Source organism: Falco naumanni, chromosome 2 (assembly GCF_017639655.2).
Source record: "Falco naumanni isolate bFalNau1 chromosome 2, bFalNau1.pat, whole genome shotgun sequence".
Classification (NCBI taxonomy): Eukaryota; Metazoa; Chordata; class Aves; order Falconiformes; family Falconidae; genus Falco; species Falco naumanni.
This window is the reverse complement of record NC_054055.1, coordinates 898,675-922,982: the sequence shown is the minus strand read 5'-3', so window position 1 is coordinate 922,982 and position 24,308 is coordinate 898,675. Positions and strand designations below refer to the sequence as shown.

At 53.1% G+C, this 24,308-nt stretch overlaps 1 protein-coding gene across 1 annotated transcript; it reads left to right on the top strand.

Moving 5' to 3' along the window:
- Nucleotides 1-1,634: 1,634 nt before the first annotated feature.
- On the top strand, nucleotides 1,635-21,415 carry CHRDL2 (chordin like 2). The gene is given in 10 exon segments (XM_040583349.1): nucleotides 1,635-1,874; nucleotides 2,303-2,396; nucleotides 3,222-3,364; nucleotides 7,070-7,163; nucleotides 8,231-8,286; nucleotides 9,676-9,844; nucleotides 10,777-10,971; nucleotides 13,647-13,829; nucleotides 18,587-18,679; nucleotides 20,426-21,415. Coding segments are annotated over 10 exon segments (1,347 nt in total). The 3' UTR covers nucleotides 20,506-21,415.
- Nucleotides 21,416-24,308: the final 2,893 nt, after the last annotated feature.

Below are 24,308 nucleotides of genomic sequence, written 5' to 3'. Positions count from 1 at the left end.
CAGAGCAAGAGTGTGGGATGCCTTTTAGCAATATTGGGGTGATGAACACCACTGAGCTGATTTTGGGGACCCTCTGCTGTTCATCACGGGGTCCTTCCGGCAGCGTAGGAGGGTCAGCACCCGCTAGTTTGCCCGACTTCATGCAGTGGGCGGTGGGAGCTGGGCACCATGCCTTGGAAAACAGCCCTCTCCCCTCTCCCTGCATCCCCAGGGTGCTGCAAAGTTTTAAAAGACTCATAAATGCTTCAGGGAGCATAAATGTCTCCGCTGCCTTTGAGCAACGTAATCGCCCAAACTACCTCAAATCCCTTCGATGACATAACCTTTTAAATCACCTTCAGTTTTTAGTGGGGCTCTAAGCACTTAAACCACTAATAACACACGTGGGCAAGGCATGTACTTATTCACGAAAGAGCTCAAGCCCCAGCATCTCCCTCTGGCTGGTTGGGGCTTGGGGACACGCTATGGGAAAGTGGGAGCAGCTGCTGGACTGCGGTGGGAGATACAGGGTCCAGGTTCCTGCAGGTCCAGCCAGGGTCAGAGCTCGGTCCTGCAGGACCAGGCAATGCCTTTTGATGTGAACATTAAGGATGACTGAACTAGGCTTTCTCGGGTTTCGTGGTGATTATGGCTATGGTCCCACAGGTCCTGCTGCAGGCTGTCCTCATCCTGCTAAGGGCAACCCCTTAGCCAAGGGGTTTCCAAGGTGTGTAGCCAAGGGCTTGGAGGTGGAGGGGGTTGATAGGCACATGCTAAATCCAGGGAGAGGGAAGATCTCCAAAGGGGATCTCCTTTACCAGTTGTGCTGGGCACTCTCTCATCCCTCTCCCTGTGCTGTGGCAAGGTTAAACCCATGCAAGTGTAAGCAGGGCTGGATCGTTTCTGGGACAGACACCTCAAGTTTAGGAGCATGGCTGGAAACTGGCTCTTCTTAGGATGATAGGATCAAAGAGGATGAGAAAAGTTCATGTTTTTATGCTTCTTGGGGCAAAAAGTAGATGAGGGGGACTTGCTGTCCCCATGGACAGCCCCATAAATGAAGAGCATGGTTCAACCCACCCCAGCCAGACCAGTGCCGCCTCGAGCCCGGTAAAGCTAAGGTGCTGAGCCTGGTGGGATGGGGCAAGCCAGCACAGTCCTGTTCCTTAGGGCTGATGCTCAGCTGCCCGTGTGCTTATAGTGCTTGTCAAGGGATCCTTGAGAGAATGAGCTGAAGCTCTTAGGGGGATCAAAAGGTTTTTCTTCAGGATGTGTTTCTACCCCGAAATGACTTTTTGTTTCCTTTTTCTTTTTTTTGGATAATGGTGAAAATACCTCCTACATTCAGGCTCTCCTGTCTCCCCCACCAATTCCAGCCCTTCTGGTCTGTCTGGAGGAAATTCAGTCCTGTAGCATCGCCCTGAAATCACCTGTCCATCTTCCCATGAGCACTCTACCAACTTTTTTTAAGAGTGACAACTCTAACTTTTGCCTCAAAAACACCCATGCTGTTCCTTGCTTGCAAAGGGTGTCCAGCTTGCCTGGAAAGGTTGCTGTTTGGGTCAGATAGGCCCGAGCCTAATGAAACAAATCAGGACCAAAAAAAACCCCAAGGCTTTTGGGGAATATATTCCATCTGGGGTTAGGTGGATGGGATGTGGCCATCAGCTAGTCATGGGAAATGGCATGAAGAGCTGTCATTGCTCTTCTCATCATGGGGGGAGGAGAGGAGGTCTCCCAAGGAGTGTCCCTTTCATGTAGCTTCTCCTGGTTGAATTTCAGGGCCGGATATGTTCTGTGACTTCAACGGCAAGAAGTACAGCCCAGGCGAGAGCTGGCATCCCTACCTGGAGCCGCAGGGACTGATGTACTGCATCCGCTGCAGCTGCTCTGAGGTGCTGCGGGAGGTGGTGGGGATACTGCTGTGTTGGGGCACTGCTTTGGCAGCTTTCAAGCAGATTGGTTCTGGTGTTTAATTTGACCAGAGAAATCCCTTCCAGTCCCTTAGGGATGTTGGATTAATCTCTTTTGAAAAAGCCCCCTGTCCACCTGGGGTGTTGGCTTGACCTTGCGAGGGAGCTGTCTCAGTAGCGTTGGTGGGCTGTGGGTGGAGGTGGCTCAGGGCTGCTGGGGTGCCACGGGTACTCTGATAACGAGAGATCAGACCATGAGATGGCTGGGTTTGAGACTGGGATGGAGACACCCTTGGCTGGGTGAGCTACACCAGCACAATCTGTTGTGATAATGTGGCCATCATCAACATATTCCTCTTGCAGAGGTGAATGTGTAGCTGAGTGAACGCTCTTTCTCTGTCTCTCCCCAGAATGCCAACATCAGGTGCTACCGGATCCAGTGCCCAGCTCTGCAGTGCGCCAGCCCCGTCACGGACCCCCAGCAATGCTGCCCGCGATGTCTCGGTAGGTAGACATCCCACAGGGAGGGGGTGATAAGGTGGCCATGGCCCTGCAGGGCATACCTCAACTGCAGTCACTTGGGTGTTCACACCCAGGGCAGCGCAGTGATGCCGGCTCTGGCCCTGCTCATGGAGTCATGGCAGCTCGGGCTACTCATGTTGCCTTTTTCCATAAAAATGATATTTTGATGGAAAAGGGCTCTCTACCAGACCACTTCCTCTAACTTCCCCCCATCCTGAAAGCCTCGTAGAGACAAAATGTCAGTTCACAGTTCAGGGGCAAACCAGAAGCTGGTACTTTATTCAGATCATTTGCCAGCAAAATGTGTTGGATACAGAAAAAAAAAAATCTTGAAGATTTTCAGCAAAATTATTGGATTTTTCCCTCCTCTGGATGACCTTCAGCATCAGATGGAGTCAGATAAAAAGGGCTTCTATCATGGGTGATGAGCTAGAAATTAAAATTAGGGGTTTTTTTCTATTTTTTTTTTTTTTAATTTCTCAAATCACTTGAAAACTGGTTTTTGACTAGCTTTGCCACTGCTCTGACACAGCAGAGGACAAGATCACGGGAGGTCAGACTTCCAGGTTTTACCTCTGCGATGAGCTCAGCGCAGTCAGGGCAGCCCCATTCTCCAAAAGCTTTTGGGCACATAAATCTCCACAGGCCATGCTATGCCCCAACCACTTCTTCATGATAACTGCGGTATGTAAAGGACTCCTTGTCCTTTGGGGCTGGGTTGGTGGGGAATCTGCTGAGCATCCATGCCGCACTGGGGCCAGGCAAGGGCTGGTTCTCATCCCATTGCTTTCTCATCTTCTTTTCCAGAGCCGCATTCCCCTTCTGGTCTCCGGGCACCCATCAAGTCCTGCCAGTACAACGGGACGACCTACCAGCAAGGGGAGATGTTTACCACCAGCGAGCTGTTTCCCAGCCGCCAGCCGAATCAGTGTGTGCAGTGCAGCTGCTCTGTAAGCTACCACGGGAGGCAGGGAGGGCTCAGAGTCTGCTCCTGCACCCCAACAGTGTCCCACCGTGTCAAAAACCTCATGAGGACCATTGGGTAGTACCAGCCCATGATGGGATGGTTTATCATCAGGATCAGGTTCCTCTGAAATGGTGCTGGGTCCTCACCACTCAGTGACTAATCTGGCTTTGGCTTTGGATTAAAGGGTTTGGATTGGAAGGGACCTTAACAATTATCCAGTCCCACTCCCCTGCCAGGGGCAGGGCCCCCTCCCCCCAGCCCAGGCTGCTCCCAGCCCCGTCCAGCCTGGCCTTGAGCCCTGCCAGGGATGGGGCACCCACAGCTGCTCTGGGCAGCCTGGGCCAGCGCCTCGCCGCCCTCACGGGGAAGGGTTTCCTCCTCATATCTAAGGACTAAGGACCACCACAGAGCTGGGTGCTTCCCCCTCTGCCCAGGCATGTTATCTGGCCTTGAGCCCAAGCAGGATGTGCTGCAAATGTCCTCTGGGTCTGGGGTCAGAGCACAAAGCACTCGCCTGCGTCTCCTGCACAGTGGGAACAGCACAAACAAGCTGCTCCAGGGGCGGGTTAGTCACTGGAGACGCCACGAGTCAGCTCTGGGTAGACCTCACTGAGGATGCTTGGGGTAGGCAGGGGGACAGCCCTGTCCCCACTGAGCACACCAGCGGGTGCGTTTGCCTGCTGCAAGGACTAGTGCTCTGGGACTGTCCCAGCAGCACCCAGCTACCCCACCTGCCCGCTGAGGCATCGTACAGCAGATGGCTGGTGGAGAGGATAACCGAGAGCCTTTCCACGTGTGTGTTTGCTGCAGAGCAGGTGGGGTTTGTAGCCAGGGAACCTGGGGAGCTCAGCGTGCCTGCAAGGCAATGCAGGCACGAGGTGCCAGCTTTTGGGCTTTAGGAGTTCTTGGGACGTCGAGCCTGGTCTTGAGCTGGTGAGATTGACCTGAGCTCCAGAAAGGATTTGGTGGCTCCCAACTGCTGCTGGGCGCCTGGGTCTCATGGTGCTTCCAGCAGCCAGCTCCTGCCCTGCATGGCTGGGGCTCACCCCTCAGCGCAGCCAGGAGGTGACAGCAGAGACAGGGGCAGCGGAGCCTAGCAGTCAGAGGTGGCTATGGGCAGGCATCTAGCAATCTTCATCCCCCTTGCTTGGATTTAAGTCAAAGCTGAACCCAGCACTGAGATGTGCTTGAGCACCAGGAGCTGGTCTCAACTGGAAACTCCTGCACACTGCGTGTGGAGCTGTGCCCTGGAGAGGGGCTGTGCATGTGCTTTTCAGGCTGTCTACAAAAAGCATTTGCGGGAAGCATCTGCCTTTCATGCTGAGTTGCAAGAACCTTTGCAGGACCGTTGCCAGCCCATCTTCCTTGATGGGTCTGACTGCCCTACCTGAGGGCTGTGATGGTGGCCAGGATGCTGTGCGGTCCTCAGTGTGCATCATCGTGATGGGTTGCCCACTCACCATGCATTGCCAGTAACGGAGGGATGTTCCTTCTCCGTGAGCCTCCAGCAATGCACTGAGACAGAGCTTGGCTCCTCTCTGTCCAGCCCTCTCCCACAGGCTGGGATCCTGTGAAAAAACATCAAAACCCAAGTCCCGACTCTTTGCTCAGGAGGCGCGAGGCAGCCTGGCCAGCAGTGATGGGGAAGGTGTACGAAGCGTGGGGCTGTGTGTGCCAGGAGCTGAGTGTCAGGAGATAAATGGAGCAGCTCCTCCTCCTTGACAGGGAGTGAGGAAGGGGGATTGAAAGCGCTGACTCTGGACTTGGACACTGTGGGGAACTGCTCATACCAGCTCAGCTTCTGCCATATAAAAGAAGAGGGCTGCAGACATCGCTTTCACCACCCATTGTACTGAGCCCTGCGATGGGGCCAGGCTCCACTGGCCTGTGCTTTGCTTGCAGCAAATAATTGGACTAAGCCTGGCCAGAAAAGGAAAAGGGGTGAGATAGCCCAGACCACCTCCCTCCCTCATGCCAAGAGCACACACACGGTGGTTACCATCAGCTGATGCTTGATGGTGAAGTATCTGTGGTACCAGGAGAGCTGATCTGAGCCTTTGATGATTGCGCACATCTCAGAGCTAGGTGGCTTGGAGCTAGGTGGCAAGAGAGGTAGCTTAGATGTAGAAATTACACAGCTTTTGAGGGTGGTTCCTCTCTGATGGACCCCAACTGGAGGCCAGCCCACCAGGCTGGGGACAAATGCTGGGAAGGAGCCCTCAAATCCAACTGTATGTGCCCACCTGGCCCTGCTTTCCCACCCCGTCGGCCACCATCCCCAGGAGCCTGTGGAGCTCCGTGTCCCTCCCAGAGGCACTGGCTCTCGCTCAGGCTCTGTTTATCCAGCAGGATAATGCCTTGGATACAAAGGGGAAAATAAAAGGGTGGCTGTGGAGCCTTGCAGCGGCGGGGTCTCGCCGGGCTGTGTCTCATGTTGTCAGCTGCTAGAACAGCTGCGTGAACAGCTGGTCTAAACCTTTTTGAAAACTGCCCCGAGACCAGAGCCTCCAGGATAAATCCTGCTTTTTTTGACATTTGCTCTTCCCCGCCTGAGGCAGGTCTTTGCCATGAGCTGCTGGTCAGAAGAAGAAAGAGGAGGCTGCATGGCCAAACACCACTCCCTGCAGGTCCGGACCCCATGGAGGTCCCTGAAGCCGAGAGCAGGGTTTGGTTTGCAGTGACCTCCACCAGATCCTCTCGCTCACCAAACTTTCCTCCTCCTCTTCATGTCCCCTGCACAGTGGCTTGGCTTCCTGATGGTAGAAGAAGCTGCTGTCGTTTGGTTTTCTAAAGAGGTGTCCTTGGTTAACCTCTTGGGTTTGGTTGACTGGGAGCTTGTGGATACCCCAGAGGAAATTGCTGCATGGAGAAGAAGACCTTGCTGTTGAGGTCTGGCTGCTGCTGGGCAGTGGAACATCCTTGCTTTCCCTTCTGCAAAGCAGCAAGAACTTAGCCCTGCAGCAAACAAGTGCAAATCCATTGACTGAAGTAGGACTGGGATGCACTAACGTCAAGACTGGCCTTGACCTGTGGTTTTCAGCTTGAATCATTACAGTGACGATGTTTTCCAAGCTAACCACCAAGCTAGGGGAAGGAGGTCTACACCTGAACGTCCATCCACAGCTCTTGACCCAGTCTTTGTGTGCTTGGCTTTGATGTTATCAGATAACCCAAGACAGAGGGAGGGCAGAGCTGTGGTGATGACCTGGGACTGGGTTCAGCATCATCTTCCCCTTGCTACCTGTCTCCTCCAGGTCCTTGTCCTGGGAAATGTCAGAGAAAAGGTTCTCATGCCACTTCAAATTGGTGGGCGTTATGCAGAGTTTACAGGTGTGCGGTGCCTATTTCAGATCTGGTAGCACTAATGATGCCTGAGAGGAAGGCACTGCCTGCCCCTTTTTGGGGAAGGCCACTCCACTCATGAGCACGTAGACTGGCAAGTGATGGACCAACCATGCCAGGAGAGGACACCACCCACCATGCTATATCCCACAGGATGGAGAGTGTGACAGGGGAGATTTTAAGCTTTCATTAGTTGCCAGATGATTGGCGATATTTGAGGATGGGCTACTGGGGGGGCTTCTGATTTATGCTAGATCTGCAATCCCAACACGGGGGACACACAGCTCTGTTCAGATCGTTGTAATGCTGACAATGTTGGGTTTTTTTTTTTCTCCTTCCCCCCTAGGAAGGCCAGATTTACTGTGGCTTGGTGACCTGCCCAGAGCTGTTGTGTTCCTCTCCCCTAACCGTGCCGGATTCCTGCTGCCAGGTCTGCAAAGGTAATGAAGGGCCCAGGAGCTGCTCCTGAGTGAGGGCTGGGATCCCCCAGCTGGTTGCCACCACCTGGCAGGAGGCATTTCAAGCCAGTTTAGCAGGATTTTGGATGTCTTGGTTGCACCAAGAAACAAAAGATGAGGGCTCACTTCTTTTCTCACATGCTTTTCCTCCCACACCTAGTTGTGTCCTGCTTCCCTGCAGCCCATGCGCTGGCTAGGGCTTGAGCTCTTTGCCCTGCCACTGGTGCATTGTGCAAGAGATGTAACCTGCGTGGAGGACAAAGTCTTTCAGACCACTCACCCACCAGGATGGAAACGGTTGTATGGACCATGTAAAGGTGGTCCATGCTGCTGCTGCTCCAGGGAAGTTTCCAGGACAGTCAGGGAAATCCCCCTCCCACCCCAGTACAGCATGGCTGCGTTTCACTCCCACAGCTCTCCGTGGGGGAGAAACTCCTGAATTTGCTGCTGTTTCGCCTGACTCACCCCTGGGAGAGTGAGGAGAGACTCAAGCTCCCTGTATTCAGGTGAGACAGACTCGAGAGCAAATGGCCAAGTTCACACCCTGCTGCCAAGGAAGTCACAGCATAAAATGACTCTTTAATACAAGAAATATTTATGAAGCTGGAAGGCCATAGTGGTCTCCTGGCCATGGACACAGATTGACCTCCTCCAGGTGCCTCCTCCAAGCTCTTCCCTTCTGCAATTCCTGCTCCTCTCTCCTAGTTTCCTTTGGTGCAGCTGGGGCATGTCATTGACTCAGTGAGAAATGTCTTTGGATTTCTTTTTAACCATCCCCCCATCACCTAACACTCTTTTTCATGCCACCTAACTTCAGAAGCTACAAGGCCATGCCCTTCTTGGAGCTGAGCGCTTGTTAATAGGGGGGATAAAAAGAGGTTTGGGGTATGGCTCCCTTTGCTCTGGCTGATGTGAACTGCATATCCAAAACTCCTCCCTCCAGACCTCGCAGGTGGGCCAGCACCCTGAGGAGAGCTGCTTTCAGTCAGAGAGAGCAAATCTTCGTCCAACCCTGCAGCATTTCACAGGACCATGTTTTTGCCTTGCAGATGGCTCATATGAGAAGTCCACAGAAGAGGAACCCCTGCAGTTAAACAGAGGTGTTGTACGTGATGTTTGCATTTTAGAATTCAGATCATTGCTTCTAGCACAGTCCCATTAAACAGCTCAAAGATAGTTATTTGCCCTTGGCCGTGGTCTCCTACAAAGAAATGACCCACAGCAGCTCTAGGAGGGCGGTAGGTTGCTTGGACATCAAAACCAGAGTCACCTGCTTTGCAGATGAATTGTGTCTTGAAATTGACTCTAGGTGAGGGCTATCAGCATAGGCCGGGACGTCAGACCACCAGGGAAAAGACTCTTATCCTCTTCCTCTGAAGCATCTCTGATGTCTTTGGAAGAGCATAACACCTGCAGGAATTGGAAATCTTGGGTGCTTCTCCTCCTGGTTGGACAACCTGGCTGAGGTTGGCCAGTAGGTTGAAACAGCTGAGGAACTCAGAGGTGACCGACAGCTAGGCATGACCCTTAGCCGTAGAGTGCATGGCCCAAATCTCTCCTGGGGGGGCTTTTGCTTCAGGAGATGGTGTCTCCTCTCCACCTGGGGCTCAAAATTGTCCTGCCTCCAGTTGTAACTCCCACAGAGCAGCCAGCTCTGGAGCTGGCCACCAGAGTGCTTTCCCCAGGCTGTTTGTATCGGCAGCCCCAGCAAGGAAAAAGTGACTCCCTGGCTGCCGAGGGTTCATTCACGGTGACATTTCAGAGCCGGGCCGCCTATGCCAGGTCTGTGGGATTAGGTCACTTACAGCTCCTGGCCCTGCCCTTTTCCATACTGCTGGGTGAAATGCCAGCATCACACCTCCACCACCTATAAAACCTCCAAAATAGACACAAGGGGACCCTTTGTACTGCGTGTCTTGTCCCAGCAGTTTGCTCTTGGAAGCCCGGGATGTTCCTGGGATTTCAGTCCTGCTGGATGGCAGCCCTACACCAACCCTCCTGGTGCCCGCCAGGTGAGAGGGCAGGATGTGGCCCATCTTTGGACAAGTCATCCAAGGTCCCGATCCTTGGACAGGATCAGGACCCCTGATCCTCTTTAGGTCACACGGATGCCGGACCTCACTTTCCTGGTGGACATCTAGCAAAGACCAGCCCATTTCCCTGCCTGTGTTAGTGATGTAGGACCTCACGTGCTTCTCTGAGGGCATGGGGTTGAGTGTGGGAAGAGAAGGGTGCTGCCCCAACGAGGGTGACCCACATGCAGCATAGGCAGGACACCAGTGTGGGGCATTGACACAAACTGCTCGGCACCTTTTAGGCACCGGCAGGCATCAAGATGGCTCCTGGGTCGTTACTCATCCCTGTGGTCTTTGGGTTTTCCACTTCTGTTGGAGAGTGTGCAGGGCCACTGCAGGGCCTTGCCCAGTGTGCTCTGGAGTGAGAACAATCCAAGCGCCTGGGTCTCAGTCCCCTTCTTTTTTCTGACTGCTCACAGAGGCACTCGCAAGACCAGTGCTTGGGGGATGCGATGGGCAGGAAGTCACCCGGAGCCACCGTGTCCACTGTTCTCAGTTCTTCCCTGGAATTCATTCCCAGGAGCTTCAAACCCAAGGGAGGAGGTGGCACGACTGTGAAGATTGTCTTGAAAGAGAAGCACAAGAAAGGTAAGGGATGGAGGGGCCAGGTAGTCTGTATGTGGCCTAAGGTGACTTTTCCAGGACTTTGAATTCTCCAGGGAATCTGTTTCAGCAGTAGGTTTCCACCACCAAGTCCTACTTCTCACTCCTCCACTGCCAGCCTCATCCAGCTATTTCAGCCCTTGTGGCCCACAGCCTCTGGAGTGCATAAATCTACCACTTTCCAAAGAGGATTGGAAGAAGATTGGTCCTGGGGATGTTTTGGAGAGCTGGGACCTGGGAAGGGAGGTCCTCAGCTGGAAGACTCCACGTGGTCCTTCCAGGACAGTGCCACAGAGGGACCAGACTTTCCTCCTTGCATCTACCTACCATGTGCTGGGTCTGTCCCAGTGCTGTGGTCTTCCTCCTGCAGGAGGAAGTAGGAAAGTGAGATGAGGAGGCAACTCCATGGAGCCAAGGGGGGAAAGACAGGTTCCTTCTCCTCTTGGGGACTCTACCACCGCTGTGTCTCCAGAAGGGCTTTTCCCAGTTCTTGGAGATGAAGTCCTGGAGGAAATCTTGGGACCTCCAAAAATTTTCGTGGAGGAGTCAGCAGGTGGCACTCTTCACTGTGCTTCATGCCTGTGACAGCCTCGGAGGGACCCTGGGCTTGCAGAGGCTTGGAGGCAGGTGAGGTCCTGCCCACACACTTACCACTCACCGCACCAGGGTGGTTGCCCCCCGCAGCCACCATCTTCTGCAGCCTGGTCCCCCTGCCCCATGGCACCTCCTGGCTGGGGTGGCTGCAACATCCCAGCGTCCACTGCTGCCAGATGTGCTGCCAGAGGACCATGCTCCTCAAGACAGCAGGGCCACCTGCTTCTAAGGTGGTGAAATGTGTTGAGCTCCACCAGGCTTTGGGTGTACAAAGAGGAGGAGGATTTATTTCCACCAGCAACCCTTTTCTCTCTCTCCTCCAGCCTGTGTTTACAACGGGAAGACCTACTCCCACGGGGAAGTGTGGCACCCCGTCTTCCGGCTCTACGGCCTCCTGCCCTGCATCCTCTGCACTTGCAGGGACGGTGTCCAGGACTGCCAGAAGATCACATGCCCCAAGGAGTATCCATGTGACTATCCAGAGAAAGTAGATGGGAAATGCTGTAAAATATGTCCAGGTAGGTGGGATCCCACCTGCTCCTGCAGCTGCCTTCCAGTTCCTTCCTTTAGCCTTGGTTTAAAGCCCCAAGGCAGACAGATGTGTAGGAGTTCGCATTGCTGGTGACATGGAATGACACCGGGTGAGTTCAGCAGGGCAAGCACTGATGTAAGGGTGGGCCTGTCTCCGAGGGCAGCAGGAATGACCCAACGGTGAGGAAGATGCACTGATCCCAAAAAGTTGCATCTGGTGGGTGGGTGTAGAGTCTGGAGAAAGATGCCCAAGGAGGAACATGCTAAAAGTCTTCAGACAGACAGAAGATGCTTTCTGGAGAAAGGGCATGGTCTGTTCTCCAGACCTCCAGCTGGGACAAGAAGTCACGGGGTTAAATTGTGGCAGCTGAAATGTACGTTTGAAATCAGGACACTTTCCAGGTGCAGGGTTATCCGTGGCGATCATGGTTTGAATTTGAGTTGACGTCCCTCTCCCTGGAAGTGGAGGGTTAGGCCCACAACTACTGGGGCAGGCAGGGTAGACCTGGGCTGGTGTTAGGGCTGGGACATAGTGGAGAGGACCTCTTTTTCACATGCTCACTGGGGTTTGGGTCTCTCATCTGCTTCTTGGTCTTTGGAAAGCTGTTTACCTTAAACCACAGACCACGCACTGCTTCCCTAGAGAGACTAAAGATGCCTGAGTGTCTTTGAGCCTGATGTGCAGATGCAGCAGTTTCTGGGTGATCTCCTCTGATGTGCATCTTCAAGGTGGTCTTGTGGAGGGGTCTTACCAGGGAGAGCAAGCAAGGGGCATTGCCACATTTAAGAACGGGGCAAACAGGCTGCAAAATAATTTCAGCTGGGATTTTTAAGGTTTTCCACCTCTGAGCAGTGAAGTTCTGGAATGGCCTCCTCGGGGGAGTGAAGGGCAGAAGCTCAGCTTGCTTTAATAAGGTTTCTGATATGTTTATGAGCAGGATTTATGACGTGGTGCCTGGTGGGAATGGGATGTGATGACTGAGCACAGCCCTTCCAGTCTTGCCTTCCTATTATAGTGGGTCTTTCTGGTTTAAAGTCTACAACTTTCTCTGCTGGGATCTCTTGTCTGCTGTTCCGTCTTCATTTATTTCCAGTTAAACACTCTGACCCAGCCAAAATTATTTTCTTCTGGCTTTCCAGTATTCATAGATAGCAATCACACACACACACACACACACACACATCGTTCAGCCAAGTTCCATGCTTGTCCTTTGCTTCACTGCACAGAGGTTTTGCCCATTTTCTTTCCCAGGCAGTCTCCGTGACTGTCCTCCTCTTCTTTGTACCCGGTAGCTTGGAGAGAAATGCCGAGTGATTTCTGTTTGCAAAAGGGATCCCAGTCGAAGGGGAATTGCTGTGATGCAATGGTTGGATGGGGAGACCATGGTGGCCGCTGGGTGCAGAGCCGGTGGCCGGGACCCCTGGCTCCCTCCTCCTCCTCCCCGACGCTGTTGGCCATTGAGTGGCTCCAGCGCGAAGCTCCGAGGTTGTTAAATACCTGTTGTACCTGCGAGGGAAGTGTGGTTCCTCCCCTGTCGTGAAAGTGGGGCTTCCTCACTCGATGCAAAGAGCAGCCCTGGAGTGGGTGAAGTTTAGTGGTCTGGGACAGAGGTTTTCCTGGGCCCTGCGATGGCAGGCATGAGGGGGGTGGGCTGTGGTTGTCCCCCTTTGTGTGACACCAAGCCTGCAGAGCTGAACGCTTGTCTTCCCATTCCTGAAAAAGCTCTGCTTTGCATCCTTTTAAATTGGGATTTCCATCCCCACTCTGAGAAGAGTAGCCCAGGACCGCCCAGAAAGCACGAGCAAGAGCAGAATCAGGCCTAAAATAACTGTCCTACTAAAATAAACCCCACGTGTCTATTTATAGCCAAACTTTCGAGTAGTGTAAAAAGCTTCAGCATCCAAAATGACTGGGAGAACAAGGCTAAATTCAGCAGAGCTGGGCTCCTCTGCGTTCCAAGGACCACAACCAAAGGCAATAAATCTCCTTCCAAAACCATGGGGGATTCTTAATTACTCCAGATACATTAAAAAAATGTAAAAATTAGCGGTTCTCCTTTACCAAGGATGTTGAAAACGTCACATAGTGTCCCACCGGTGGGTGGCCCTGGTGTGGGTCTCCCCACCATTGCACCCCGTGTGGGGAGGGGGCTGATGCCGGGGCTGAGCCCACCCGTGGGGCTGAGCCGGGCGTGCTGCCCAGACAGCCCAGCCACAGCGCTGGCTCCTGTGCTGCGGGCTCATCCCTTCACTTCGCTGACGTTGCTCCTCCGCGACGGCAGCGGGAGCAAGACGGGAAGCAGAGAATCCACCCACAGCTTTGTGGTGATGATGGCACCAAGCTCTCTGCAGTGGGTGGGGGGGATCCAGGTGGAGAAAATCCCCCTTCCCCATCCCTGCGGGCACAAAGGCTGCCAGAGTCAAGAGAAATGGAAAATACAGGGATGAGCAGGCCCACAGATCCTTTACCAGCATCTCCCTTTGCAGCTCATCTTGGCACTGGGGATCGGACCCTGGGAGCCAAGGACCCATGCAGTGATGCAGCTGTGCCACATGGCATCAAACCCAGTGAGATGCCCTTCCCTTGACTTGGGTGCTGAGATGGCTTCATCAAGCTCCTTCCTGCTCCTATTTAGTGAACTCTGTCCTTGTTTTTGCCCAGAAACAAGAGTCAAACCCACTGATGAAATAGTCACCACCCGGTGTGGCAAGAACCCCAACCGCATCCTGGTGTACATGTTTGTGCCGCCGAGCTCAGAGACCTCCAAGGAGATCCTCAGGACGATCGCAATCGAGAAGGAGCCCGCCGAAGAGGTGGAAATCTACAACTGGAAGCTGATTAAAGGTGAGTACTCTAACAAAACCAGCCAGCAATGGAGGAGGTATGTGTGGAAACCTGGTGCTTTCCAAGCTTTGTTCAATTTTTCAGGCTTTTCTAGTAGTGCTCCAGACCTTGTCGGGTGAGTCAAGACCTGCTGACAGCAGGCTGGCTTTTGTGACTCCCCCCTTTCACGCTCTTTTGCTGCAGTTGCACACAGACCAGGGGCTGGAAACCACTTTTGGCCCCAGCATACCCCACCACAAGCTGCAACACCATCCAGAGGCACAGCACGTGGGCAAACAAGGCAAGGACTATGGAGCTGCTCCTCCAAACCTGCCTGCTTTCATGCCAAACGCACACGGAAAACAAACAAACAAAACTGTTCTGGTCACTCTATATTTTTGCTTTTGCTCTTTTTTTTACTGTGGTCCACCCACTACTGGGAGCAAAGCTTGCAGAGCTGCTGCAAAGGTGCACACAGAGGGGATGAGTTGTTCCCCAGCCCATTTTTTTGGACAGATGGGTTTGGATGCTCCTGTTGGTGTGTCCTCCAGAGGTTGAAGCATGGCAAAGACACTGGCAAAATTACTCCAATCTCTTGCTCTCTCTCCATACCTTTAGCTTTGCAACACTCTTATGGACCAGAGGTGCTTACCTCTACTAGGGACACTTGACCCAGTAGATATCCGTGTTGTGTTTCTCTTGGGACCAGGAAAGCATCACAGTGCCCCAACTCCAAGTCTCTGTTGGACATACTCTATCCCTTGCAAAAACTTGTGCCTTGAGCACTTGAGGTTGGTCGTACCCTACCGAGGGATACAGCAACCCTCTGCCCGTGTCTTCTGGACACGTGTAGGCAGATATTCTGGTCTCTTGGGTACATTCATGTCTCGCCTCACTCCCTAAGGAGACCTCAGCCCTCCCTGTGACTGGCTCTTCCCAGCTGCCAAGGGTGGGCACATGTGGATGGTAGCTGGAGAAATTAACTCTAGAGATGGAGCCCTGGCTGCCACCATGTTTCCATCCTCCCCCTGCCATCCTCCATCCTCTGCGGTGCCCCTCTCCCCGTCCTCCCCCCTGCCTCAGCAAAGCCTCCTTCACAATGGCACCTTGTAGCTGGAGGACAGCTCTGAGCCTGCACTGTCTGGGCCCCGCTGTTTCCTCGCTCCTTGGCAGAGGTCGCCACCCAAACCTTCTTGCCATGTTCTGAGGCCAAAAGCTTCACGTCTGCACGGAGCTCCTGAGCCCTGCCAGCCAAGGACAGGGGAGGCCCTTGTCCCCGAGGCCAACACAGCTCTTTTGCTTGGCAGAGCAAAGTGTTACTATTGGGAAAGAGCATGAGCTCAGTCACATATGGATTCCACCTCTCCATGGTCCATCACTCTACCAACAGAGCAGCATGTGTGGAGAAAAGAGGCTGCAAGTCACGCCTGGAGCCTGTCCATCTGCCTTTGTATGGGCTTATGATACCTACGTGGCCTCATCTATTTCTGTGCCGGGACAGTTTCCTCCACGAGGCAGGAGTTGAGAGGAGAAACCGGCGCTGACACCCAGCTGAAAGCTTTACCCAGCTTGCTCGTGGTGCACAACCAGCCCCCAGATGAGTTTCAGTGCAGGCTTCCCCGTGTTTTGAGGGGTCTGCACACCTCAGGAGTTTTGAGAAGTGACTTTCCAATGTTTTTAGAGCAGGAATTATCATGGGGAGTGAGGGCACCAAAGGAACAGGCAGGATCAGAAAGGGACCGGCACAGTTTGGAGGCTCTGTCATTGACTCCTTCACCCTGCCTCACCGGGGGCCTGGGCTGTATTGGAGGCACGGTCCTGGGACCTTCATTGGTCTCCAGTGTTTGATCATGCTTGTACATCCTCACACCTGGGCTAGAAAAGACCTGTGCAGTCTGGACCAGCCATCCCCGTGTCTTCTGGCATTTACTTGAAGATCTCCTGCCACAGAGACTCTACGGCCCATCTAATCTCTTCCAGAGCCACAAACCCCTTCCTAAGGGAAGACTTGTCCCAGCGTGCAACCTCCCAGCAGCTCAAGCTCATGCCTACATGTCCTCTCCACTGTGGGTTTGAAGAGCAGACTCCTTTCCTCTGAAGATGCCATCAGCTCCCACCTCTGTCCTCTCCTAGACAGCCGAAGCAGTTACTTTCAGTCTTTCCTTGGTGTTAGACATTTCTGGTCCTTCTCATAGCTCTGCTCTGGACTCTCTCTGTGTCTTTCTTGAAATGAAGAGCCCAAAACAGCGTGTGGGGCTCCAGCTAAAATTGATGTCCCGCTGGGGTGGGTCTCATACACCCACGTATACCCATAGTCCCATCCCCATCCACTCACCAAGGTTTTGTTCTGCAGATGACTTAACAAGTCCTGAGACCAGTCTCTTGAACTAGACTTGCTTTAAAGAGTCATGTTGGTTCCCCCCATAGTCAGCAGAGAGAAGCAGTTCTGTGTCCTCTGCACCCATTTTAGGATAGGCAGAATGGCACTGCAGAAGACCCTGGCTCTCCCTTGTCTCCCCAAAATTAGGAAAGATGAATTTTCTCCCTTGGAGGTGGGGCTGGTCCTTAATTCTTTCCTTGTGCTCTACTGGACTCTGCTTGTTTTTTGGTCCTGAGGCAGTGCTGAAAGCATAGAATCATAGAATCACAGAGTGGTTTGGGTTGGAAGGGACCTGGGACCTTCAAGACCAGCCAGTCCCACCCCCCGCCAGGGGCAGGGCCCCCTCCCCCCAGCCCAGGCTGCTCCCAGCCCCGTCCAGCCTGGCCTTGAGCCCTGCCAGGGATGGGGCACCCACAGCTGCTCTGGACAGCCTGGGCCAGCGCCTCGCCACCTCATTGTAAAAAAATTCTTCCTTCTATCTAGTTCGAATCCCCCCTCTTTTAGTTCAAAACCATCTCCCCTTGCCCTGTAGTTAGAGACACTATATAAAAAGCCTGTCCCCAGCTTTCTTATAAGCTGCTTCTAAAGCACCAAGAATCACAGAATCATTTAGGTTGGAAAAGACCTTGAAGATCAAGTTCAACCATTAACCCGGGACTGCCAAGGCCACCACTAAACCATGCCTCTATGTGCCACATCTGCATGTTTTTTTGAACACTTCTAGGGACGGTGACTCCACCACATCCCTGGGCAGCCTGTTCCCGCGCTGGACAACCCTGTCAGTGGAGAGATTTTTCCTAATACCCAATCTAAACCTCCCCTGAAAAGAAAGGTGTTAAGTGCCCAACGGCTCCATGACCTCCCTCCATCTCATCCTAAACTTTGCAAAGAGCGATCCTGTCTGTTGGATGGTATCTGCTCGCCGGGAAATGGCATCACCCTTCGCCAGCTCTATCCCGCGATGCCTCTTTGGCGGATGGTGGGTGCAGTGGGCTACTCTTATCTACGCCACCTCGAGCTCTCCTTGTGCGTGCTGGAGCATCGTCTGCATTCCTCCACTGCTCCCCCATGCCTGGCATCTGTCAGAAATGACCGTCCACGGGACCAAAGGTCTCAGCCAGCTCTCCAAGGGCTCTTGGGTGAGCATTATCTAGGTCGGTTGATTAAAAGATGTTTATCTCTTGTAGCCCTTGTTTAAAATATCCTCTTGGTTACTAATGTACTGGAAAGTGCTTCATCAGCCATGGGGACTATAAGCACACTCTCCTGCTCCTTTCTAAGTATAGACCAGAAGGATTTATTGAACACTTGTGCCTTTCTTGCGTCATTAACAGTTTTATTATCTCCATCCAGTATCTTCTTTTGTTACTGGTAGGACTTCTTCTCCTGACCCACTTAAAAGACTTATTAATAGTCCAAATATCCACATATTTCTCCGGATGTCTTTGACTTCCTGTATTAATTTTCCACAGTCCATCACATCTCATTTATACGGATTGCTAGTCGGTTCCCTTTCCTTACATACTCTTTTTATGTGTAATTGCTGCTGGGAATTGGGGAACATCTCTTAACCAAATAAGGGGGACCACGTTGCCTCTCACATCTGCTGGCAGCGAGAGGCTGGAGGCACGGGGAGCCTGGGCGAGAGGTAGGGAAGGATGTGCCAGGCATACCTGCCTGGTTTGTCACGCTTCGCAGGCGAATATGAATATCGTAACCCCTAATCCCACAGAAAGGTCACTTCCATTGCTAAATGCAGGTTCTGGTTTTCTTGGGTCAAACATCTGAGTCAGGCACCACCGCTAACGGGACGGTGTTGGCACAGGCAGAAATATCAACCTCTGCTGAGGTTGTTTGGGGTTTTTTTCTGTCCTGGAGGAGTTTCAGGGCTGGGGGCAGAGAGATGGAAAACTTTGGTCCCCAGCTGCTTCCAGGAAAGGAAAACATCCGAGGATGGAGAGGTCTCTGCAGTTGGGGAAGATAGGTGGTCCAGAGTGGGCAGAGAGGACAGGGATCCCAGGTTCCCGCTGGTCTCACCTTTATTTCTCTTACAGTTTTAGGGGAGATCAGACCTCCTCCAGTGCGAGATGCTTTTCAGAGCAACAAATTCTTATTGCTTTCACCTGCTTTGCAGCGTTGTCCCTGCTGCGTTCTGATTTAACGAGGAGTTACTGTTTTCAAATGAGAACTCTCCTGGTCTTCGGCCAGCCCTGGCTTCACTCCCAACCTCCCAGCAGGCTTCGGCAGCAGGTCCTGCACCAAACCAGGACCCCTAGGCATCCCGTGCAGGCAGCATCCCTTTTGCATCTCAGGAGGGGACAGAGTGGTGTGCATCCAAACCTATCTGAGCCTTAAACTGAGTGTTGCGGAGCCTGATGCTCTGTGTTTCCCTCTGCAGGAATATTTCATCTGATACAGACCAAGAAGATCAGCAAACAAGAATTCAAGCAAGAAGCACAGAACTTCAGACTGATCACCAGGACGAATGAAGGTAGGGACAGAGAAATCCCATTTCCCCACTCCTTCAGCAGACCCTGCCCCAAACAACCCCTGTGTTTTGTTGCTGTGCTCTGGCCGTTCTGCAAAGGCTGCGTAAATCCTGGCATGGTGTGGGGAGCTGAACCGTTGGGAGAAGGCTTGTGCAAACAGAGCCGGCTTGGGGCTGACCTCTCTTCACACGCATATGCAACACTCCTGGTTAGCAGTCACATTTTCACTTTATGGTATCAGAAAGGGCAGCCAGCTTTCTAAAAGTGGATGCACGCTTGTGAAATCCAAAGGCTTTGTCTCTCCAAAGCCTGTAAAACTGTTTGATTTTTATATCTAATCCATCTGGTGTTACAGGGGGAAGAAAAAAAACAGTGATGCAAGGGATTTGAAAAAAATAAACTCTTGAAATATTTTTAAAAATCATTTTTAATGTTCTTGGATGTGCGTAAATGTTACAAAATGCAGGAATGCCAGTGCACATGCCGAGAGTGCCTGTGCGGAGCAAAACTGCCGTGCTATTTCCTGCTGGCTGCCTCTTTGCCTGGGCTGGGTTAGAGTTTAATGGGTTAGGTTCGGATCAGAGCCATTCCCATATTGTCCAGCACCCACAGGTCATCGGGTCAGCCGGCAGCGGCGCTGCTGCCCAGTGCATACCAGCACACCCAGTGCCCCAGCAAGGGTGGAGATTTGTTTTCACCTCCAGTCCGTTTGACACAACATCTCTTGACCAAACTCTGGGCGATTTTCAAGTCCCTGCTGCCAGGTTGGGCTTTGCACCCCAACGGGGTCTCTGGCACGTGCCCCCTTCTTCTTGCCTCAGTTTCCCCTGACAAATAACCCTGTTGTGAAACCATCTCTCTGCCATTGCTGCAAGTTCTAGGGAAGCATTGGCCGGTGATTTCTTCACAACAGGAGGTTAATTCAGCTGGAAAATATGCCCCCCCTGGGGATGACGACATTAGGGTTGCATAATCCTTGCTGGGATTACAGGGGAAGCGACCACCTAGAGGGAAAGCACCTCCGGCCACCACCTCCTGCACGTAGGGGCTTGCTGATGCTTGGGAGGAGCAAGGAGAGGGATTAGGACACTTTGTGCTAATTCTGGGGGTCTTTCCCAGCTCCCACTGATGCAGTTGCTTTGCAGGGAGCCTGCAGCTCACCGGTGGGGCTGTCAGGGGGTCTAGGCGGGGGTTTCTTCTCCTTCTGCAGCAGGATCTTCCCTTCCTTCAGGTGGTTCCAAAGCTCTGCATGAAGAGCCGAGGCTGAGGCAGCAGCAGGAAAAAATGTACACGTGGGGGTTTTGAGCAACCCACCCCAAAGAAATGGGGTGACAGAAGGGAGGAGAGAAGCATACCTGCCCATGGCCCACGAAACGTGGATTTTGGCTTTCTGGTTATGAGTCAGAGGGCAAGCAAAAGGCTTTTAAGAGCGTGTAGGTGGTTTCCAGGGAAAGCATTGGAGGTGCCATTGGCTGTGCTGTTAATTGCGTTGCAGGAGGTATATAGGGCCCCTCTTGACCTCAAATACCATTTTAATGGGAAGATGGAAAAGCCTAGGACTGGATTGTGGGACCGCTGATGAACTGCTCTGGCCACGGCCAGCGTTGTGGGTGGACCTCTCTCCCCACCTCTCTCCCAGCCTGGTCCTTGTGGGTACCGCAGTGTGGAGGGTGCTACACAAGGGGTAAATTGTGTTTTTTCCTGCTCCAGGGGTTGTTGCTAATGAGTGTCCATCTCTGCTCATCCAGGTCACTGGAACATCTTCCGAGCCCAGACGTCAGAGCTGAGGATGACAGAGAGCCCAGAGAAAGAAACAGAGAACTTGTAAAGAAAAAAACCTTTAACCTAGCTATTATCTAAACACACACACACACACACATACACACATACACATATATATGAGAAACAAAGTTGCATTATTAAATAGACTGGCACAGCAATAAAAGGATACACTAGTGTAAATTACAAAAACTCCAGCAAACCAACCAAACTGCACCACGTTGGAGCCACAGCGGTGGAGGTGCCTCTCTCCAGCCGGAGAGCGCAAGAGGCGGCCGGCAGCTCCTGCTGCGGGAGGCGCCGGGTGTGCAGAGGGAGGAGGGGGAGACGGCGGAGACCTGAGACCTGGTGCGGTGTGAGGAGGTGGGATACATCCCTGACACGCCAGCGTTTCTGAAGAGCGTCAGGAGCTAGTAATAAAGCAGAACGTGCCCGTGCTTTTTACCAACCGTCGGCATAAAGATGACCTGCAAAGAAAGAAAAACCATCCTTATTTCTTTCCTTGGAGCCCCTGTGATCTGCCAAGGGTTTCTTCGGCCGAATACCCTCCAAAGGGTATTGTCTTGGAAAATCTTGGGTCTCTTCTCCTCTGTGTCAGCTGGGAGGATTCTTTTCCCTTCTTTGCAGGTCACTTGAAGATGCAGTTTTGGGGGGGACCCACTTGTTGACTTGTTGAGGCCTGAGACCTCAAACGCTGCACTAAGGTCTCTACTAAGCATGTTATTATGCTATATATTTATATATATCCTACATAATATCTACTGAGCTGTATTCACAGGAGGGGCATCTCCCAAAGGGCGAACAGGACCATTTCTGCAGCGTGGGGAGGAGGGTGTGCAGCAGCATTGCCCTCCCCCTGTCTGGAAACAGCTTTGGGGGATTTTCAGGTTGTTTTGGTACATGTATTTATCCCTGGTTTCTTGTTTTATTCTGTTTTGATAAATCTATTTATTTGGAGATCCAGATCTGTCTGATAAATCTGATTAAAGCGTCTTCTTGATTCAGCCTCCTGTGTTGGCTCTCCTTGCCCCATAGGGTCCATGTTACAACCCGGGGGGCCCAGTGGGACCAATCCAGGGTTGGGATGCGGGACCAAGGCATGCAGAGAACATCCCACGGATGCTTCACTCATCATCAGGGGATCATCCCTCCCCACTTGCTTATGGTCTGCAGCTGGTTTGGGGCTGAAAACAGAGCTTGGGGCTGGCAGTGGGCACGGGGCTCAGGTGAAGGCTGGGGGCAAACCCAGGCCAGGAAATCAGAGGTCCTGGCAAGCTGGATGGGTGCCCAAGCAAGCTGCTAAGTGGGTGCAGGTGCTCTCTCTTGGACAGGCAGCTGCTCACGTGGGGCTATAAAAGGATCAATGCGTGTAGCTCCCACCCTGGGGACAGCCATGCCTTCCCCTTCTCTCTTTTTATGCCCCAGAAAAATGGGGGGGGGGGGGGTGCCACATAATGTGGATGGAAACCAGGTCCATGCATGGCCAAAGGAGGGAGGAGCAAATGTGCAAAGCTCCCGTGGACCCACAGCAAGGAGGAACCAGGGATAATTGGAGCAGCCGGTGGGCACCGACCCAGCACTGCTCATCAGAGCTGTGCAATGATCCAGGCAATGGGGCTGATCTGGTTAAATTTATCCAAGGAAAAAAATCCCAGTGATGCTTTGGGTGTTAGGGGTGTCCCCAGTAGAGTGGGGCAAAGGGAGAGGGGGCAAAGCCACCCCTCACCCCATGGCTGTGTGCATGACTGTAGCTGTGTGCTGGCAGAGAGGATGCTGCCAGTCCCCGGGGGGAAACCTGACCCCTCACTCGTCAACCTAATTAACTGGCTCTTGCGTGCACTAATTGAAGCAGAGCTGAGGCCCAATTTATGCTCATTTACCAGAAGTGGCAGGTGTCTGAAATGAAGCTGCCCGGTTGGGTTCCTAGGGAAGGCCTGGTAAAAACCAGCACCAACCCTGCAACCTCACAACGTGAGGTCTCCTGCAGGTGTCTGTAGGTGACTGAGCCCAGTATAGGTTATACTGAGCCCAGTATAGGTTAGACTGAGCCCAGTATAGGTTATACTGAGCCCTGACACAGTGCAAACCAGCTGAGTGCCACGCACACAGAATTTCTCTACCGTGTCCAGGAGGGTGGTGAGTGCTGCTGGCTGCTCCGTGGCCAGGAGAAACCCTTTGGTAAGCAGCAGCAGAGGAACCTGCATGGAGTGAGGTCGCTGCCACCCCTCACCAAGTCACCTCTACCCAGAGCACGGCGCCCTGTATTTCTTCCAAAAATCAGTAACCACAGAGCTGCATCGCCCTGGACCCCTGGCTGAGCTTTGCCTTGGGCAGGGAGATTTGGAGGTTAACGGTGATGTGCAAGAGGGAGTTTCTTTGGAGAGTGGTTTCATGGAGACACAAGATGGAGATGGAGAGGCAGTCTCATCCCAAGGAGCTTCCCACCAAGAGATGTTACTGCTGCCTGGTCCATTCCTGGGAAACACGGATGGCATTGCCCTGGTGCTCCGAGGTGGACTGGGTATTCTCTGCTCCTGCTGTTGTCCTTGCACTGAAGCTGGTCCTAGCAAACAGGGTTTGGTGCTGAACATACCCACCACAAAAGGAAGACGTGGAAGTCTCCAAAGATGTCATTTGCATGATGCGACTGTTCCATCCTCCCATAACTTCATTTCCCAGACCCACTGCATCCCCTGGCCCTGGCTGCCTCCAAACAGCATCTCTTCTCCCCCAGTGTCAGCTTCTCCACTGCCGTCAGGCGTCACGCCACTGCCAGCTCTCCGTTGTTGCAAATCAGGCTTTCTGCTGCCTTTTAGTTATCCCTTTACTGCAGCCCTGCTTTGGGACGCTGTCATAAAAGGCACCCCATAAATTTTATATGGAACAGTAAAACATTTTCGCCTTGGCTGCTGTTCCCCCTCGCTCGGTGCGGCAGCGCAGACCAAAGGGGCGAGCTCTGGTTAGGCAGGAGCCAAGCGCGCTATCTCGGCTGCCGGCTCCTGGCAGAGAAAACCGGTATGACATTCCTTTTTGCTAGTTTGATTGAAGGGATAAGCCTGGAGCCATCTTGCCTTGCACCAGTCCTGGAGCAGCACTGGTGTCTGCTGTGCAAGGGACACAGCTGTGGTTTGTCTCCACCTGAGGAGACCCAGAAGCTTCCCTTCTGCTCGCTGTGGTGAGGCACCAAGGGCTTTCGGCTGCCTGAAGTGACCCCTGAGCCGACAGGGATATGAGGGGTGGGCTCAGCTCTCCCTTCAGATGGCAGACCTGCAACCATGGGTTTCTTAGGTGTGTTCCTCGCCCTTCCCCATCCATCCATTTATCCATGTATCCATCCATTCTTCCCCATCCATCTATCCGTCCCATCCTTTCCCCGTCCATTCTTATCCATCCATCTCTAGCCATAACTTCTTGGGTCCTCTGGCTTTTCTTCCCCTGCAGTGGCATGGGAGGGAGAACATACCAGCTTCATCTTGGTTTACCCTGAACGCTGCCCAGTGTCAGAGACCTTCATTTCTCCCAGGATCTTAAGAAAAACCCACCCGAGAGGGGTGCTAGGGACATTCACAGGGGCCACATGAGCTGGTGACCAACCTCACAGAGCACTGCCTGGTGACGTGTGGCCGAGGAGGGGCAGGGGGACTTGCTGTGGGGGCTGGGGGCTGCCAGCAGTGGGTGATCTCCCGCAGCCGTGTCAGTGATACGCCAGACCCGGCGGCCCCAGGAGCCTGCCCTAATGACCACATCTCCCCATGGGGGACTCTTGGAGGCTGCTTTCCCCGCGGGGGCATCTCTGGGGATTAACCCTTTTAATTGGATCAGCAGCCACAGATCAGAAGCCAGCACTTCACG